This window comes from Theropithecus gelada, chromosome 14, assembly GCF_003255815.1.
Source record: "Theropithecus gelada isolate Dixy chromosome 14, Tgel_1.0, whole genome shotgun sequence".
NCBI lineage: Eukaryota > Metazoa > Chordata > Mammalia > Primates > Cercopithecidae > Theropithecus > Theropithecus gelada.
Window position 1 is genome coordinate 11,909,484 of NC_037682.1, and position 19,070 is coordinate 11,928,553.

The window sequence follows — 19,070 nt, forward strand, 5'->3', positions numbered from 1 at the left end:
TCTGAACCCGAGGAACACATCAGAATGACCTGGGAACACTTTTTATAACATACCTGTCTGGCCTTTCCACCTCAGATCTATTTAAACCTGATTCTTCCGGCGGGGTGGCCTAAACATGTATATTTTGAAAAAGCTCCTAGGTGATACAAGGTATACCTCTGGTTAAATATTATTACTCTAAAAAGTACGCAGAGTCAATAGATTAAATTCCATTATAAACTCCCAGGCCATATTCACATTTTACTTTCAAATTTTGCTTTAAATAAGTGGTCTTTTATTTGGGATTTAAAAATCTGTAACAGAAAACTGTAATTCAGAACGTGACTAATTTGAATTTCTAAGAGTTGTGCTGATTTCTCTAAACTATGAAAGAGTACTTACGTTTATAAGATACATTAGATCACAGATAACCTGTTTAGTCTATTTAAGATAAACTGATCAAGAAGAATCCAGATAACTGATACATTAATACATGAAATTCTTCTACTAAATCATGTCAGAGGCTGGGCGCGGTGGCTTACGCCTGTAATTCCAGCACTTTAGGAGGCCAAGGCAGGCGGATCACCTGAGGTCAGGAGTTTGAGACCAGCTTGGCCAACATGGCGAAACCCCATCTCTACCAAAAATTAAAAAAAAAAAAAAAAAAAAAAAATTAGCCGGGTGCGGTGGTGTGCACCTGTAGTCCCAGCTACTCAGGAGGCTGAGGGAGGAGAATCGCTTGAGCCTGGGAGGCAGAGGTTGCAGTGAGCCAAGATCAGGTCACTGTACTCCAGTCTGGGCAACTCCAGAGGGAGACTCAGTCTCAAACAAACAAAAGACATAACAAATGAATTGTAGATAACCAGGTATTTGCCAAACTTTCATATTTTAATAACTCCCAAATAATGTGAGCCGCAGGTAAGACTGACTGTTGTGGGAAGTCAGGGACCCCGAACGGCAGGATCAGCTGAAGCCATGGCAGAAGAACATCAATTGTGAAGATTTCATGGACATTTATCACTTCCTCAGTCAGTACTCTTATAATTTCCTATGCCTGTCTTTAATCTCTTAATCCCGTCATCTTCGTAAGCTGAGGATGTATGTTGCCTCAGGACCCTGTGACGATTGCGTTAACTGCACAAATTGTTTGTAGAGCATGTGTGTTTGAACAATATGAAATCTGGGCACCTTAAGAACAGGATAACAGCGATTTTCAGGGAACAAGGGGATAACCTTAAAGTCTGGCTGCCTGTGGGCCGGGCAGGACAGAGCCATATTTCTCTTATTACTGAAAATGGGTAAGATAAATATCGCTGAATTCTTTCCCCAGTAAGGAATATTAATAATTAACAGCCCTGGGAAAAGAATGCATTCCGGGGGGGTGCTCTAAAATGGCCACTCTGGGGGCGTCTGCCTTATGCAGTTGCAGATAAGAGATGAAACATGCCTTGGCCTCCTGCAGCACCCCCAGGCTTGCTAAGATTAGGAAATTCCAGCCTGGCGAATTCTAGTCAGACCAGTTCTCTGCTCTTGAACCCTGTTAAGATGTTTATCAATGACAATGCGTGCACAGCAGGACACGGAAGTTCATCAGTAATTCTAGTTTTGCCCTGACCTTGTGATCTTGCCCTGACCTTCTGCCTTGTGATCTTTTGTTGCCCTTGAAGCATGTGATCTCTGTGACCCACACCCTATTTGTACACTCCCTCCCCTTTGAAAATTGCTAATAAAAACTTGCTGGTTTTATGGCTCAGGGGGCATCACGGAACCTGCTGACATGTGATGTCTCCCCCAGACACCCAGCTTTAAAATTTCTCTCTTTTATACTCTTTCCCTTTATTTCTCAGACCGGCCGACACTTAGGCAAATAGAAAAGAAACTACGTTGAATTATTGGGGGTGGGTTCCCCTGATAACTTACTTTTCACAATCTGTTTTCTGAGCACCTTTTTCGTGCTTCTCTTTTTCCAGGCGCTTTTTGTTTTTCTCTGTTACCAGTTTTTCTCCAGGAATCTCTGGAACCCCCATAGCTGCTGCAAACTGTGCTGCACCTTGGTCAGTGAGAAAGCAATGAGGTGTCTGAGGCCAGAAAGAAAAGAGAAAATGATTGTTTTTTTGAAAATTTTAAATCTTTTTAACTGTTCCAACTGTGTTAAAATAATTACTTCTCTCTGCGTGCAAAGGATCCAAAATACAAATTCCAGTGGTTTGCTTTTCTGTATGCTGAAAAAAGCCTGACTGAGTTTTTGCATTAAAAAAGAAAAGACCCCAATTGATGGAACATTACTAGAGATGCGATTTACATATTACGTTAAATTTAGAGAACTCAATCCATCTTTAACACATGCTATTAAATAGCTGGTCTGGTCAGTTTGTATGTGGTATGAAGACAATACAGGAAGATAAAGTAATCACTCACTGGTCAAGTGATTCTTAGTCAACAATCTTGGCTGATGTGAGAAACTCAAATACACTGCTTCTGTTTTGTATATATATTTTAGGAGAACAGTGATCTCAAGTATTTCCACACAGTTGGAGCCCTTATCACTGAAGTATAGTGATAACAATTCATAAGAAAAGGCTGCTTTAGTCACATATACCTTTTCCATGACAAGCCGAGCAAGTTTAATGGGATTTGCTATACACCGGACTGCGGACACTGCTCCTACTGACAGGTCTTTTCCATCCATGATACTAGCATCCATTTCAACCTCACCAACTGTGTTCAAGACAGACCCACAACCTAAAACCAAAAAGAAGTTGAAAAGCAAGAATTAAGAATTTAGAAATGGCTCCAGATTTTCCTCTACTTTGCCCCCTTTAATCCATCCTCTATTTTTTTTTTTAAGAGAGAAATCTTGGCTGGGCACTGTGGCTCATGCCTGTAATCTCAGCACTTTGGGAGGCCGAGGTGGGCAGATCACGAGGTCAGGAGATTGAGACCATCCTGGCTAACACGTGAAAGCCCGTCTCTACTGAAAATCCAAAAAATTAGCTGGGCATGGTGGCCCGCACCTGTAGTCACAGCTATTTGGGAGGCTGAGGCAGGAGAATGGCTTGAACTTGGGAGGTGGAGGTTGCAGTGAGCCGAGATCACGGCACTGCACTCCAATAGAGCAATAGAGCAAGACTTTGTCTCAAAAAAAAAAAAAAAAAAAAAAAGAGAGAGAAATCTTGACTTGGAGGCTGGATGTGGTGACTCACGCCTGTAATCCCAGCACTCTGGGAGAAGGAGGTAGGTGGATTACTTGAGGTCAGGAGTTTGAAACCAGCTTGGCCAACATGGTGAAACCCTGTCTCTACTAAAAATATAAAAACTAGCCAGGCATGGTGGTGCGTGCCTGTAATCCTAGCTACTTGGGAGGCTGATGACTTGAACCCGGGAGGTGGAGGTTGCCATGAGCCAAGGGTGACGAGTGAGACTCCGTTTCAAAAAAAAAAAAGAGAAATCTGACTTGGCACTCCATGACCTACAAAATAAAAAGTACAAAGCCCTTCCTAACCTGGCCTTTGACCTGCTTTTCCAGCTTCATTTTCTGTTCTTGGCTATGGCTATATTTTACTGAAATACTAGCTTTCCCTGAATACAGTAGTCCCCTTATCTATAGCCTTGCTTCTGGGGTTTTAGCTATCCTCGGTCAACCATGGCCCCAAATTATTAAATGGAAAATTCCAGAAATAAACACTTCTTGCACCATCATACTCTATCCTTCAGAGGGATGTGATTCCTCCCCTTGTCCAGCATATCCACACTGTATAGGTTACCTGCCTGTTAGTCACTTAGCAGTTGTCTTGAGTATCAAGCAGATCAACTGCAGTAGCACCTGTCAGTGCTTGTGTTCAAGAAACCCTTATTTTACTTAATGATCTCAAAGCACAAGAGTAGTGATGCTGGTATACTGTTACAATTGTTCTATGTTATTATCAGTTGTTATTAATCTCTTACTGTGGCTAATTAATGTATATATGAAAAGAAAAAAACCAAACCAGTTGCTAAAAGGTTGAGTATTACTGGTGGTTTCAGGCACCCACTGGGGGTTTGAAACACATCCCCCAGAGATAAGGGAGGGCTACTATATACCAGGAGCCTGCGTGTCTCTGTGCCTTTGCACATGCTGTTGTTTTTACCACTAGCACCCTTTCTCCATACTTCTCTGCCCAGATAATGCCTACCAATCCAGCTATGCTTCTCGATCTCTTTGTGCTTGTTTCCTCATGAGTAAAATGAGTAAGAACATCAACTTGTTTAATCCTTACAACCATCAATGAGGTAGGTATTGCATATTAAACACTTGGAATAATGTCTAGCATGTGGAGGTAAACAGTAAGTGTATGCTGCCCTGATTACATGCCAATTTCACAGGTGGGGAAACCAAAAAGGCAACTTTCCCAGTATCAAATGTCTTCTGGGTAAAGAGCAAGGAATGAAATCCAGGTGTGTGGCTTAGACATCTACTTTCTTCTGCCAAAGCAGCTCACACCTTTTCCATCTGGCAATGACAAGGCAGCATCCCCTTACACTGATCCACACAGGTTAGAGAAGACCTGATAAAAGATTTAAATAAATAAGATCCAAAGTCTTAAAACATAATATGCAAAATGTCTAGAATCCAAGAGAAAATCACTCATCATACGAAGAACCAAGAACAGCTCAACCTAAGGAAAAACAATTAACAGATGACAATACCAAGATGACACAGATGTTGGAATTACCTGACAGGAATTTTAAAGCAGCCATTGGCCAGGCATGGTGGCTCATACCTGTGCTTTGTAATCCCAGCACTTTGAGAGGCTGAGGCAAAAGCATCTCTTGAGGCCAGGAATTCAAGACCAACTTGGCCAACATAGCAAGACCCCATCTTTAAAAAAAAAATTAGCTTGGCATAGTAGCACACACTCAAAGCCCTAGCTACTTGGGAGGCTGAGGCAAGAGAATCACTTGACCCAGGAGTTCGAGGTTGCAGTAAGCTGTGATTACACCACCATACGCCAGCCTGGGTAACAGACTGAGACCCTGTCCCTTAAAAAAAAAAAAAAAAAAAAGCAGCATCATAAAAATGCTTCAATGAACTTGAAATAACTAAAAAAATTATTAAGTTTCAGCAAAGAAATATAAGATGTAAAGAAAAACCAAATGGAAGTTAGAGCTGAAAAAATGTAATACTGGACTTAGAAATCACTCAGTCTGAACAGCAGAACAGGGCCTGGAAAACACCAAAATGAACAAAGTCCCCCAGACCAGTGGGACCATAACAAAAGAACTAACATTCAAGTCATTAGACTCCCAGAGGGGAGGAGAAATGGGTGGGAATGAGAAGTATTCAAAAAAATAATGGCTGAAAATTCCTTGTATTTGGCAAAAAGCATAAATCTACCAATTTAAGAAGGTGAGCAAGCCCTAAATAGGACTAAACACAAACACATTCACACTAAGACACATCATAACCAAACCACCAGTGAACTAAAGACTAAAAAATATTCAAAGTAGCAAGAGAGAAATGACACCTTACCTATAGGGGAGAAACCAATTTTAATGACAAAACAATTTGTCACCAGAAACCATGGCGGCCAGAAGGAAGAACAGCATTTTCAAGTGCTGAAGAAAAGAACTATCAATCCAGAATTCTATATCCAGCAACAATATTCTTCAGGAACGAAGGAGAAATCAAGACACTCTCAGATTGTATTAGGAAGGTGCCAAAAAGGGGTAGGTTTCATTCTGAGGCTGCTGCTGCTTTTTTTTTTTTTTTTTTTTTTTTTTGAGACAGAGTCTCACTCTGTCACCCAGGCTGGAGTGCAGTGGCGCAATCTCAGCTCACTGCAAGCTCCGCCTCCCAGGTTCATGCCATTCTACTGCCTCAGCCTCCCTAGTAGCTCGGACTACAGGCGCCCACCACCACGCCCGGCTAATTTTTTGTATTTTTTAGTAGAGATGGGGTTTCACCGTGTTAGCCAGGATGGTCTTGATCTCCTGACCTCGTGATCTGCCCGCCTCAGCCTCCCAAAGTGCTGGGATTACAGGCGTGAGCCACAGTGCCCGGCCTTTTTTTTTTTTTTAGACACAGTTTCACTCTGTTGCCCAGGCTGGAATGCAGTGGTGTGATCTTGGCTCACTGCAACATCTGCCTCCTGGGTCGAAGTGATTCTTGTGCCTCAGCCTCCTGAATAGCTGGGATTACAGATGTGCCACCACACCCGGCTAATTTTTGTATTTTTAGTAGAGACAGGGTTTCGCCATGTTGGTCAGGCTGGTCTTGAACGCCTGACCTCAAGTGATCCACCTGCCTCAGCCTCCCAAAGTGCTGGGATTACAGGCGTGAGCCACCGCGCCCAGCCTTGAGGCTTCTTGTCTTGGTTTGTAGGTGGTGACTATCTCACTGCGTGCACACTGCTCCATGACCTCTCCTTGTGCCCATGAGAGCGGGCAAGCTCTCTGGTGTCTCCTCCTATAAGGACACTAATCCTATTGGTTCAGGACTCCATCCTTATGACCTCACTTCATTTTAATTACTTCCTCGGAGGCCATCTCCAAACACAGCCAGGTTAGGGCTTCAACACTTGAATTTTCAGGTGGACACAAACATTCAGTCCATAACACATATAAAGGCAAATGGAAAGAATTTGTTGCCAGCAGGCCTAACCTAAAAGAATGACTAGGGGGCCGGGCGCGGTGGCTCAACCCTGTAATCCCAGCACTTTGGGAGGCTGAGGCAGGTGGATCACATGAGGTCAGGAGTTCAAGACCAGCCTGGCCAACATGGTGAAACTCTGTCTACTAAAAATACAAAAATTAGTTGGGCGTGGCAGTGCATGCCTGTAATCCCAGTTGCTCAGGAAGCTGAGACAGGAGAATTGCTTGAACCTGGGAGGCGGAGGTTGCAGTGAGCCGAGATCATGCCATTGCACTCCAGCCTGGGCAACAGAGCGAGACTCCATCTCAAAAAAATAAAAAGTTCATCAAGCTGGGGGAGGAGGGGAACCTGATTCTAATGAGGTGTAGACACAGACTGCCAACCATTCCTTCAGATACCACCACTACTGCAGACTGGCCTTTTGCAATATCTTTTTAGGTTTTTATGCATGTCTGACATGCATGGCTCTACCTGGACCTGCCAACCCCCTCCCCTGTGGCCTCACCCAGAAACAATTCAGTGCAAAAGAGGACAGTTTTAGCCCCCTTTCATTTCTCTTTTTTTTATTTTGAGAAGGAGTCTCGCTCTGTTGCCCAGGCTGGAGTGCAGTGGTGCGATCTTGGCTCACTGCAACCTCCATCTCCCGGGTTCAAGTGATTCTCCTGCCTCAGCCTCCCGAGTAGCTGGGATTACAGGTGTGAGCCACGACGCCCGGCTAATTTTTGTATTTATAGTAGAGATGGGGTTTCGCATGTTGGCCAGGCTGGCCTCGACCTCATGACCTCAGGTGATCCACCCGCCTCAGCCTCCCAAAGTGCTGGGATTAGTCATGAGCCACCACACCTGGCCTGCAAAGGCACGCTTCTATGGATTTTTTTTTCCCCAAATATTTTCAACCTGAGATTAGGTAAATCCACAGATGTGGAAGGCCTGGACACAAAGTTTGGTCTTCCTGTTTCCTGACACACAGCTCCCAAAACACTTGGAAGCTCCAAAGTGGTAAAGCATCTTTTTGTATGCCAACGAGATGACCGATGGTTAGGGGCTGGATAGCCTCAAAATGGGGAGCTGGTTGCCAGGGAACCAACCGTGTGATTAGAGGGCCAGAACTTTCAGTCTCACCTCTCTACCTCCGGGGAGAGAGGCTGAAGGTTGATAACTAATGGCCAACGATTTAATCAACTGTGCCTATGCCATGAAATGTCAACTAGAGAAAAAAATAATTGAGCTTTTAAAGAATTCATTTTATTTAGAAATCTTACTGAGGACTACAGACTGATGACTACAGTACGGAGGGGTCCTTCAGAGAGGTGCTTCAAACTGCTCCCAAACCGTGTCTCCGTTCACAGCTGATACACAGGTTGTGGAGGGTTAGTACAGGCTCAGAGGTTACATGAGACTTGCTCAGAAGTTACATTAAAGCAGAATCACATTACAGTTTGGGTGCAAGAGTGCATCTGGCTATAGATGACAGAGGTATGTATAATCACTAACCCTGTCAGATGTTATCCTTTTTTTTTTTGAGACGGAGTCTCGCTCTGTCGCCCAGGCTAGAGTACTTGGCGTGAGACAAATTCAGCTCCATCCTGGCTCACCACAATCTCCGTCTCTTGGGTTCAAGTGATTCTCGTGCCTCAGCCTCCCGAGTAGCTGGGATTACAGGCACTCACCACTATGCCTGGCTAATTTTTGTAGTTTTAGTAGAGACGGGGTTTCACCATGTTGGTCAGGCAGGTCTCGAACTCCTGACCTCAGGTGACCCACCTGCCTCAGCCTCCCAAAGTGCTGGGATTACAGGTGTGAGCCACCACACTCGGCCCAGACGTCATCTTAAGTGTAGGAAAAGGCAAGGACTAGGATCATATATCATTTACCATTTTTTTTTTTTTGAGACAGTCTCATGCCCAGGCTGGAGTGCAGTGGCGTGATATCAGCTCACTGCAACCTCTGCCACCTGGGTTCAAACAATTCTTCTGCCTCAGCCTCCCAAGTAGCTGGGATTACAGGCACCCACCACTATGCCTGGCTAATTTTTGTAGTTTTAGTAGAGACGGGGTTTCACCATGTTGGTCAGGCAGGTCTCGAACTCTTGACCTCAGGTGACCTGCCTGCCTTGGCCTTCCAAAGTGCTGGGATTACAGGTGTGAGCCATCACTCTCGGCCCAGATGTTATCTTAAGTGTAGGTAAAGGCAAGGACTAGGATCATATATCATTTACTTTTTTTTTTTTTTTTTTTTTTTTGAGACAGAGTCTCATGCCCAGGCTGGAGTGCAGTGGTGTGATCTCAGCTCACTGAAACCTCTGCCACCCCGATTCAAGCAATTCTTCTGCCTCAGCCTCCCAAGTAGCTGGGATTACAGGAGCCTGCCACCGCACCTGGCTAATTTTTATAGTTTTAGTAGAGACGGGGGTTTCACCATCTTGGCCAGGCTGGTCTTGAACTCCTGACCTTATGATCCACCCACCTTGGCCTCCCAAAGTGCTGGGATTACCGGCGTGAGACACCATGCCCGGCCCATTTATCTTTTAAGACATACAGTGACTCAGGCAAGCGACATGGAGGCCGTGTGCTCTATCCAGTTTTGTCTTCAAATCATTCTTTCAGAGAGCGGCACATCTGCACATCGTCACAGAGTCTGGGGCTTTGTGAAATGACGTTGGCATGTAGAAATGAGCAAACATGACTTCTTACATTTGTTACTCAGTCGCACAGAAGCCTTTACTAAAAACCCATAGGGCTGATGACGGGAGAGCTTCTGGATTGCTGGATATGTGAAGGTGCCAGGAGGGTGGTGTGCTGAAGAGGGCAGGGCAGTTCCACACCCCTTCCCCCACACCTGGCCCTCTGCATCTCTTCATCTCTCTGTCTGTATCCTCCATTATATCCATTATTCATACAATAAACCGGTAAACACATTTCTCTGAGTTCTGCGAGCTGCTCTAGCAAATTAACTGAACTCGAGGAGGTAGTCACGGGAACCCCGATTTATAGCTGGTTGGTCAGAAGTAGAAGTGACAAGCTACTACTAAAGATTGGCATCTGAAGTAGGACACAGTCTTACGGGACTGAGCCCTGAACCTGTGGGATTGGACTCTGACCCCAGATAGACAGCGTCAGAACTGAATTGACCTCGCCCTGTGCAACTCTTCATCTGTATCCTTTATCACAGGGGTCCCCAATCCCCCAGTACTGGTACTGGTCTGTGGTCTGTTAGGAACTGGGCCCCACAGCAGGAGGTGAGTGGCAGGCGAGTGAGCATTACTGCCCGAGCTCCGCCTCCTGTCAGATCAGCGGCAGCATTAGATTCTCATAGGAGTGTGCACCCTGTTGTGAACTGGGCCAGCGAGTGTCTGTGGAAAAACTGTCTTCCACGAAACTGGTCCCTGGTGCCAAACAGGTTGGGGACCACTGCTCTATCATATTCTTATAATAAATTGGTAAACATAAATGTTTTCCTGAGTTCTATGAGCCATCCTAGCAAATTATCAAGCCTGAGGAGGGGGTCATGGTAACCCTTGATTTGTGGCCACGTTGGACAGAAGTGTGCATAACCAGGGGACTTGCAATATGCCTTTTCAACAATTGGTGCTGCGCCAGGGGTGGTGGCTCACGTCTGTTATCTCAGTACTTTGGGAGGCTGAGGCGGGTGGATCACTTGAGGTCAGGAGTTCAAGGCCAATCTGGCCAACATGGTGAAGCCTTGTTTCCCCTAAAAATACAAAAATGAGCCAGGCATGGTGGTGGGTGCCTGTAATCCCAGCTACTTGGGAGGCTGAGGCAGGAGAACTGCTTGAACTCAGGAGGTGGAGGTTGCAGTGAGCCGAGGTCATGCTACTGCACTCCAGGAAAAAACAAAAACAAAAACAAAAAACAACCCTGAGTTCCTTAAAAAACTAAAAATAGAGCTACCATATGATACAGCAATCCCACTGCTGGCTATACACCCAAGAGAAAGGAAATCAGTATATGGAGGAGTTATTTGCACTTCTTGCTTGCTGCAGCATTGTTCACAATAGCCAAGATTTGGAAGCTAACTAGGTGTCCATCAACAGATGAATAAAGAAATGACACATATACACAATGGAGAGATTCTGTCATTTGCAACAACATGGATGGAACTGGAGGTCATTATGGTAAGTGAAATAAGTCAGGCACAAAAAGACAATCTTCACACTTTCTCACTTATTTGTGGGAGCTAAAAATCAAAGCAATCGAACTCATGAACATAGAGAGTAAAAAGATGGTTAGCAGAGGCTGGGAAGACAGTGGGATTGGGGCAGAAGGGGGGATAGGCAATGGGTACAAAAAATAGAATAAGAGTTAGTATTTGATAGCACAACAGTGCTATCAAATAGTTGATAATTTAATTATGCATTTCAAAATAACTAAAAGAATAGAATTGTTTATAACACAAAGGATAAATGCTTGAAGGGATGAATATCCCATTTACCCTGATTATTACGCATTGCATGTCTGTATCACAGTATCTCATGTAGTCCCACAAATAAATACACCTACTAAGTAGCCACAAAAAACCCAACAAAAATAAAAAATGGAACCTTGATATATACCTTGCATCTTATACAAAAATTTATTCAAAGTGAATCACAGACCTAAAACTTCTAGAAGACAACATAAGAAAAATGTTTGCAATGCTGGGTTAGGCAAATATTAAGATATAACACAAAAAGCATGACTGATTTTAAAAAAACTGATAAACTGGACTTCTGCAAAATTGAGAACTTCTGCTTTTTCCAATAAAATATTGAGAAAGAAAAGACAAACCACAGCCTGGAAGAAAATATCTGCAGACCACATTGGCGCATCTGATAAAAGGTATATCTAGAATATATCAACTCTTAAAACTCAATAGTAAGCAACAACACCAACCAAAAAATCTGCAAGACTTTGATACTTCACTGAAGAAATATGAACAACAGGCCAAGCGTAGTGGCTCATGCCTGTAATCCCAGCACTTTAGGAGGCCGAAGTGTGTAGATCACAGGTCAGGAGTTCAAGATCAGCTTGGCCATCATGATGAAACTCCATCTCTACTAAAAATACAAAAATTAGCCGGGTGTGGGGTCACACGCCCTGTAATCCTAGCTACTCGGGAGGCGGAGGTTGTGGTGAGCTGAGATCACACCACTGCTCTCCAGCCTGGGCAACAAGAATGAGACTCCATCTCAAAACGAAAAAAAAGAAATGAACAACAAAAAAGCACATGAAAAGATGTTAAATATCTCTTCCCATTTAGGGAAATGCAAATCAATACCATAATAAGATGCCACTAAATGCCTACTGGCGTGGCCAAAATAAAACATGCTGACACTCGTTAGTGCTGGTGAAGATGTGGATTAAGTGGAACATTTTTTTTTTTTTGGAGCTGGAGTCTTACTCTGTTAGACTGGAGTGCAGTGGCACGACCTGGGCTCACTCCAACCTCCGCCTCCCAGGTTCAAGTGATTCTCCTGCCTCAGCCTCCTGAGTGGCTGGGACTACAGGCGTGTGCCACCATAACTGGCTAATTTTTGTATTTTTAGTAGAGACAGGGTTTCACTATGTTGGCCAGGCTGGTCTCAAACCCCTGACCTTGTGATCCACCCATGTTGGCCTCTCAAAGTGCTGCAATTACAGGCATGAGCCACCGCGCCCGGCCTGTAAGAGGAACTTTCATACATTGCTAGTGGGAATGTCCAAGTTTGGCAGTTTTTTTTTTTTTTTTTTTGAGACCGGGTCTCACTCTGTCAACCAGGCTGGAGTGCAGTGGCGCGATCTCAGATCACTGCAACCTCCACCTCCCAGGTTCAAGCGATTCTCCTGCTCAGCTCCCTGAGCAGCTGGGACCACAGGGGCCCATCACTGCACTTGGCTAATTTTTGTATTTTTAGCAGAGACAGGGTTTCGCCATGTTGGCCAGGCTGGTCTTGAATTTCTGATGTCAGGTGATCCGCCTGCCTTGGCCTCCCAAAGTGCTGGGATTACAGGATTGAGCCACCGCACCCGGCTGGCAGTTTCTCTGAAGTTAAATTCTTGCCATAAGCCAGCAGTCCCACTCCCAGGTATTCACCTAAGGGAGATAAAAACTTATGTTCACATAAACACCTGTATGCACATGTGTACAGTGATTTTATTTATAATGGCCCCAAATGGAACATGTCCTTTAGCTGTTACACGGTTAAACCAACTGTGGCATATTCATACAGTAGAATACTACTCAATACAAAGCGAAAAACTACTGATACCCATGTCCACACGGGTAACACTCTAATGCATTATGTGAACCGAAGAATCCAGACTAAGGCTACACATTGCATGATTCCATTTATGACTTTTTTTTTTTTTTTTTTTTTGGGACAGAATCTCCCTTTGCTGCTCAGGCAGGAGTGCAGTGGTGTAATCTTGAGTCACTGCAACCTCCCCCTTCTGGGTTCAAGTGATTCTCGTGCCTCAGCCTCCTGAGTAGCTGGGATTGCAAGTGTGCCACACCATGCCTGGCTAATTTTTGTATATTTAGTAGAGACAGCGTTTTGCCATATTGGACACGCTGTTCTTGAACTCCTAGCCTCAAATCATCCACCTGCCTCGGCCTCCGAAAGCGCTGCCATTTATGTGTAAAAAGTAAAGTGGAGGTTCCTCTTCAAAGACTTTCCTTCCTGTCTAATTAGGAATAAACAGCAACTTCTCTTAGAAGCAAAATGTATTCAAAGACCTGTGCTAACGTTCTTAAGCATCTGCTAGCCGAAATAAACAAATCACTGTACTTTACGTTCTTAGCTCCCACAATGTAGCCTAAATATTTGCCCTGGCAGGCTTATATTGGTCCAAGCAAGCATTAGGTCATAGCCTGTTCCTCTTCCTTATTTAAAGGTGTTTTTACCTTTCTCAGCATTCCACAGGTTACTTCCTCCTTCCTTTGTTCTCCTCTACCTTTGCCTCTTTTAAGAAATTCTAAGTTGCTAGTCAATCGAAACAAATACAAAATGTAAGGTCCCGTTCCAGCCAATAGAAACTGGACACAGCAGTAGGGTAAATGCGTCAGGTTATAAATAACCCTGGTCCCTGTGTTCAGTATACTCTCGTGACGAAACTGGTGACAAGTGTACTCTTCCTACAAAAAAATAAAAATGGCCTTACTAAATAAATTTATGTTCGAGTACTATTTCTTTATGGCACCAAAAAACAAACATTTCAAACATATGACATCCTGGAAATGACAAAACGACAGGGATAGAAAACAGATTAGTTGCTGCCAGGGGCTGGGAGTGAACGGAGGCGTGGACTCAAAGGGATGTGGGAGAGTAATGTAACTGTTTTATATCTTGATCGTGGTGGTAATTGCATGACTATATGTATCTGTCACTCCTATGGAACTGTATACTAAAAAGGGGATCTTACTGTATGCAAATTATACCAACAAACCAACACCAAACCCATTAAAGTTGTATGGTATTTTTTTTTTTTTTTTTTTTTTGAGACGGAGTCTCGCTCTGTCACCCAGGCTGGAGTGCAGTGGCCGGATCTCAGCTCACTGCAAGCTCCGCCTCCCGGGTTCACGCCATTCTCCTGCCTCAGCCTCCCGAGTAGCTGGGACTACAGGCACCTGCCACCTCGCCCAGCTAAGTTTTTTTTTTTTTTGTATTTTTTAGTAGAGACGGGGTTTCACTGTGTTAGCCAGGATAGTCTCGATCTCCTGACCTCGTGATCCGCCCGTCTCGGCCTCCCAAAGTGCTGGGATTACAGGCTTGAGCCACCGCGCCCGGCCAGTTGTATGGTATTAGGCTAGTAGATTCTAAACCTGGTTGTATCTCAGAATCGCCTGGGAATCTTCAAAACAAAGAAATGAATCACAATTCCTAGACCCCACCACAGATTTTACCTCATTGATTCTACATTGTAAGTCCAGAAAGAGAGTGGATAAATGAAAAAAAATCCTGTTTTCAGCCGGGCGTGGTGGCTCACCTCTGTAATCCCAGCACTTTGGGAGGCCGAGGCGGGCGGATCACGAGGTCAGGAGATTGAGACCATTCTGGCTAACATGGTGAAACCCCATCTCTACTAAAAATACAAAAAATTAGCCAGTCGTGGTGGTGGGCGCCTATAGTCCCAGCGACTCGAGAGGTTGAGGCAGGAGAATCGCTTGAACCTGAGAGGCAGAGCCTGCAGTGAGCCGAGATCGCATCACTGTACTCCAGCCTGGCCAACACAGTGAGACTCAGTCTCAGAGCAAGACTCAGTCTCAAACAAAACAAAACAAAAAAAAAAAAAAAGAAAAAATCCTATTATCTCAAAGATTCTCTAATAGCTTATAAAATTGAATTGTAGAGAGAATATCTCAAGTGCTGTGTAAATATCGTTGAACTCTAGTGAAAGCAAATGGTCATTTGGTTGCCAATCTAAGTAAGTTTTTAAAGAATATTTCTAGCATTCAAATTTAAAAGTTCAATCTTTACAGTGTTGGTATCTAAAAATCAACTACTTTTTAATAAACTACTATGAAATAAGCTTTAAACATAAAGTAAAATCCATACTGAAACAGGAGTAGAATGTAAATAAACAATGTTTTTACAAATGTTCAGAGAAGTTGTCATGAATGCTAATCACTGCCACTGAACTCAATATCTACTGAGAGTCAGCTTTTTGTACGAAGTTCCCAAACAGTTATTTATTCTAGAGAATTATAGCAGAGGCTGCTGGGAATGTTGCCTGCCTGTACTGACCTCGGGAAAAGCCAAGGTACACAGTATGCCGTTAAAAGTCCCACCTTTCCCCCCATAATCTTTGCTTTCCTTCTTTTCAGCTCTACTCTTTTCTTCCTCAATGTGCTGAATAGACGACATTTGAAAGATGAGAGGGCAGACATTGAGAAGGAAGGCCTCTGGATACAGAGCAAAAATAATGAGAACTAGCTGCTCCAATTCCCTAATCTGTGCTTCCCAATTCATGCACATGACAAATGGTTAGAATAAGAGATGGTCGGAAACCAGAATGACCCATTTCAAATGAAGGTCCTGTATAAATAAGTGAGGGTTTGTCAGCCCAGGGGGCTCTGAGTGCTAAGAGGCACATGGTTTAACAAGTCACCCACAGAAAGAGCTGGCTGCTCCCTCTGCTGGCAAAGTCAGTCCCTATCTGGTAAATTCTGGCTCTACAAACGGAGCCATGAAAGCACACTATTAGGTCTCATTTTAAATTCAGATGGACTTAGTTTTATTTTCAGAGACAGGGTCTCACTCTGTCACCCAGGCAGGAGTGCAGTGGCGCAGTCTTGTCTCATTGCAGCCTCGACCTCCCGGGCTCAAGGAATCTTCCCTTCTCAACCTCCTGAGCAGCTGGGGCTACAGGCTTATGCCACCATGCTCAGCTGATATTTGTATTTTTTTTGTGTGTAGAGATGGGGTTTCGCCATGTTGCCTAGGCTGGCGTTGAACTCCTGAGCTCAAGTGATCCACCCACCTCAGCTTTCCAAATTGCTGGGATTACAGGCGTGAGCCACTGCGCCAGTCTCAGGAAGACTCACACAATTTTTCACAAGTGTTAAAGAGTGTTGTGTAAAGGGGACAGAACGAACAGTAAATATTTGATGATTAATTAAGATTTCCTGAAATTCTTTTCCCTGACAGATGTTGGGTGGGTGGTATAATTCCAAGAAGTATTTCAATCCCTAGCCTAGATGTTAGGTATTCCATTTTAAAACAAAGAGATGAATGTCTTCCAGCAAGTTAATCTTTTTGTGCCTTAGTCTGATCTGAGAAATGAGGATAATAATTATTCCTAACTTATACCTAACTCATTTAACTCAAGTGAGTTTAAGTGATTAACTCATAAGTGAATTAATCATTTAATGTTCATTAAGAGTTAGCATGAGTTAGTTTAACACAAATTAACCAACTTAACTGAGTTAAATGATCAACTCATTTAATGTTCAGATTAAATAAATCAAGTAAATTTCTTAGACCACGTCCTGATACATGGTAGATACTCATATTAGCTATAATGATTAGTATTCTAAAAAAGAGTGAACTGAGTGAAAGGAGCGAAACACAAAGGAATACACTCTGCATTCCAAGGTTAACCTGAAAACTTTGGAACCTTCTCGGGGGAGGTAGGACATGCCTCATTATTCCCTCCTCCCTTTTGGAATTCAAGCCCAGTTGACTAGCATTTACAATAAAACAGATCTTAAGACAGACAAAGCAGACTTTGTAGCAATAACATACCAAATTGCAGCGGGACTCTAGTATGACATCACATGACAGTAAGCCTTGAAAGTGAAGTATTTTACCCCAAATTATGTTTCTTTGACATATCTTGAAATAGTCCTGCAAAGTTATCTCTTGTGGGGAAAATCTACATTCTGAAGAGAATCCCCTTCCTTTTCCTGATCCTGAAAATCCCCTAGGCCTTTTTCCTGATTCAGAAGAGATCAACTCTGATAAGAAACATTTACAATCTATTCTCTCAATAGCCTGCTACCTGGAGACTTCCTCTGCATAAAGGAAATCTTGGTCTCCCCAACCCCTTATCTTAAGGCACACCTTCTTTTTTCAGCTTTTTTTTTCTTTTTGAGACAGAGTCTTGCTCTGTCCCCCAGGCTGGAGTGCAGTGGCATGATCTCGGCTCACTGCAACCTCTGCCTCTCAGGTTCCAGCGATTCTCCTGCCTCGGCCTCCCCAGTAGCTGGGGTTACAGGCTCCTGCCACCATGCCCGGCTTTTTTTTTTTTTTTTTTGGTATTCTTAGTAGAGATGGGCTTTCGCCTGTTAGCCAGGCTGGTCTCAAACTCCTGACCTCAGGTGATTCACTGGCCTTGGCCTCCCAAAGTGCTGGGATTACAGGAGCGAGCCACCATGCTAAACCGCCTTCTATTACTTCCATCTGCAGTCTCAAGTCCTTATATAATCCAGACATTCCCTTCTGTGGATTCCAGGTCTTTAGACAAAACTTTAAACCACTGTTCATCAGAAAATCTTTGAATCTTACCTATGACCTGGAAGCCACTCCCCCTCCCCCAGTAGTCTCGCCTCTCCAGATGGAACCAATGTACCTCTAGTATGTATTGATTGACATCTTATGTCTCTAAAAGCACATGTTCTCAGGGTTTCCCAAGAGCTGTATCACAGACCATTGGTCACTCATATTTGGCTCAGTATAAATCTCTCCAAATATTTTAGCGTTTGACTCTCTTCATCACAGGTAGAAAAATTAAATATTATTTCTTTTTTACAGAGTTTCACCCCAAGGCTCATTAGATTCCCTAACGCTTTACGTAGGTTATATTTATTCTGAAGAAGGAGCTTGACCTGACTCACATTATTTACTAGCTGAAAGGCACATTTACCTGCGTTGAACTCGGGATCGTCTTCCAGGGCGACCACAGCTCCCTCCACGGCATCCACGGCGCTCCCGCCCTCCCGGAGGATGCCGTAGCCCACGGTGGCGGCTCTGACGATGCCCTGGTGCATTCGCTCCTTCCGATCCTTGGAGATGGGACCGGCTCCGCCGCCGTGGACCACTACGATGGGATTCATGTCGGCGGATCCTAGGCAGTAGGAAGGCGAAAGCGTCGTCCAAAGCCAGCCCAAGGAAGTCGCGCGGGCACAAGGTCCTCGGGAGACCCCGGTGGGATAATGCCCAGTCTCTATTATGCGAGGCCGGGTTCGCAGCTGGGGGTGCGTAGGGGCAGCTCGGTCGAGCTTGGTATGAACAGGCCAGGGGCCCGGCGCCCTCCTGCGTTCATCTCCGCCCCCGGCCCGGACCTGCTGGGGTCTCAGTTTCCCCGGGGACGTTACCTCGCGCCCACCGCCGCCCCCCTCCAAGCCCCGGCGCCGAGGGAGGATGTCTATTTCGCCTTCGGGAAAATGTCTATTTTCGTTTATTTCGTTCGCCCTCCCGCGCCTCGGGCGGCTGCTCCGGGAGGGCCGCCGACTTACCCAGGGCACCGCGGGAGGCGGACGCCGAGGCCTCAGGCTGGGTCGAGCCGCCCCCGCAATCGCCCAGTACCGCCGCTCCCGGACGCCGGCTTGAAACCTCTCAGTTCGCAACCGCTCCGGCCACAACGGTTCTGCGCCTGCGCACGAGGGCGGGGCCGCCGCACCGCCCAGTTCCCGTAAAGCCTCGAAGCCCGGCCGGCACGCACAGATCTCACTCTTCTTCTGAGTCTCGGCTCTTGGCCCGCGCGAGCTTAGTAGTGGCATGCGGGGACCCTCCTCCTCCTGACCAGCGCAGGGGCTGGGTGGTTGGGTTGGTGGCGAGAAGCGTGAAGTGGCGTGCCACAGTTTTGTAATTGCAGATTGAAAATCTACGCTAGACTGTGCACAGTGGTTCAAGGCTTGTAATCCCAGCACTTTGAGAGGCCGAGGCGGACGGATCACCTGAGGTCGGGAGTTCGAGACCAGTCTGACCAATGTGGAGAAACCCTGTCTCTACTACAACACAAAATTAACGGGGCGTGGTGGC

The 19,070-nt window shown here is 45.0% G+C and overlaps 1 protein-coding gene across 2 annotated transcripts in view; it reads right to left on the bottom strand.

Moving 5' to 3' along the window:
* Positions 1–18,815, bottom strand: part of ASRGL1 (asparaginase like 1) — a 33,213-nt gene extending 14,398 nt beyond the window's left edge. The window contains exons 1-4 of one of the 2 annotated variants that reach the window (XM_025357669.1): positions 18,545–18,815; positions 17,953–18,153; positions 2,579–2,721; positions 1,900–2,057 (exon numbers count right to left, since the gene is read on the bottom strand). In XM_025357669.1, coding sequence (XP_025213454.1) covers positions 1,900–2,057; positions 2,579–2,721; positions 17,953–18,142 — 491 coding nt within the window. In that variant the 5' untranslated portion in view covers positions 18,143–18,153; positions 18,545–18,815. Of the gene's footprint in view, positions 1–1,899; positions 2,058–2,578; positions 2,722–17,952; positions 18,510–18,544 lie in introns of those variants that run through there. The other variant, XM_025357670.1, reaches the window with a different exon arrangement.
* Between the last annotated feature and the right edge of the window lie 255 nt (positions 18,816–19,070).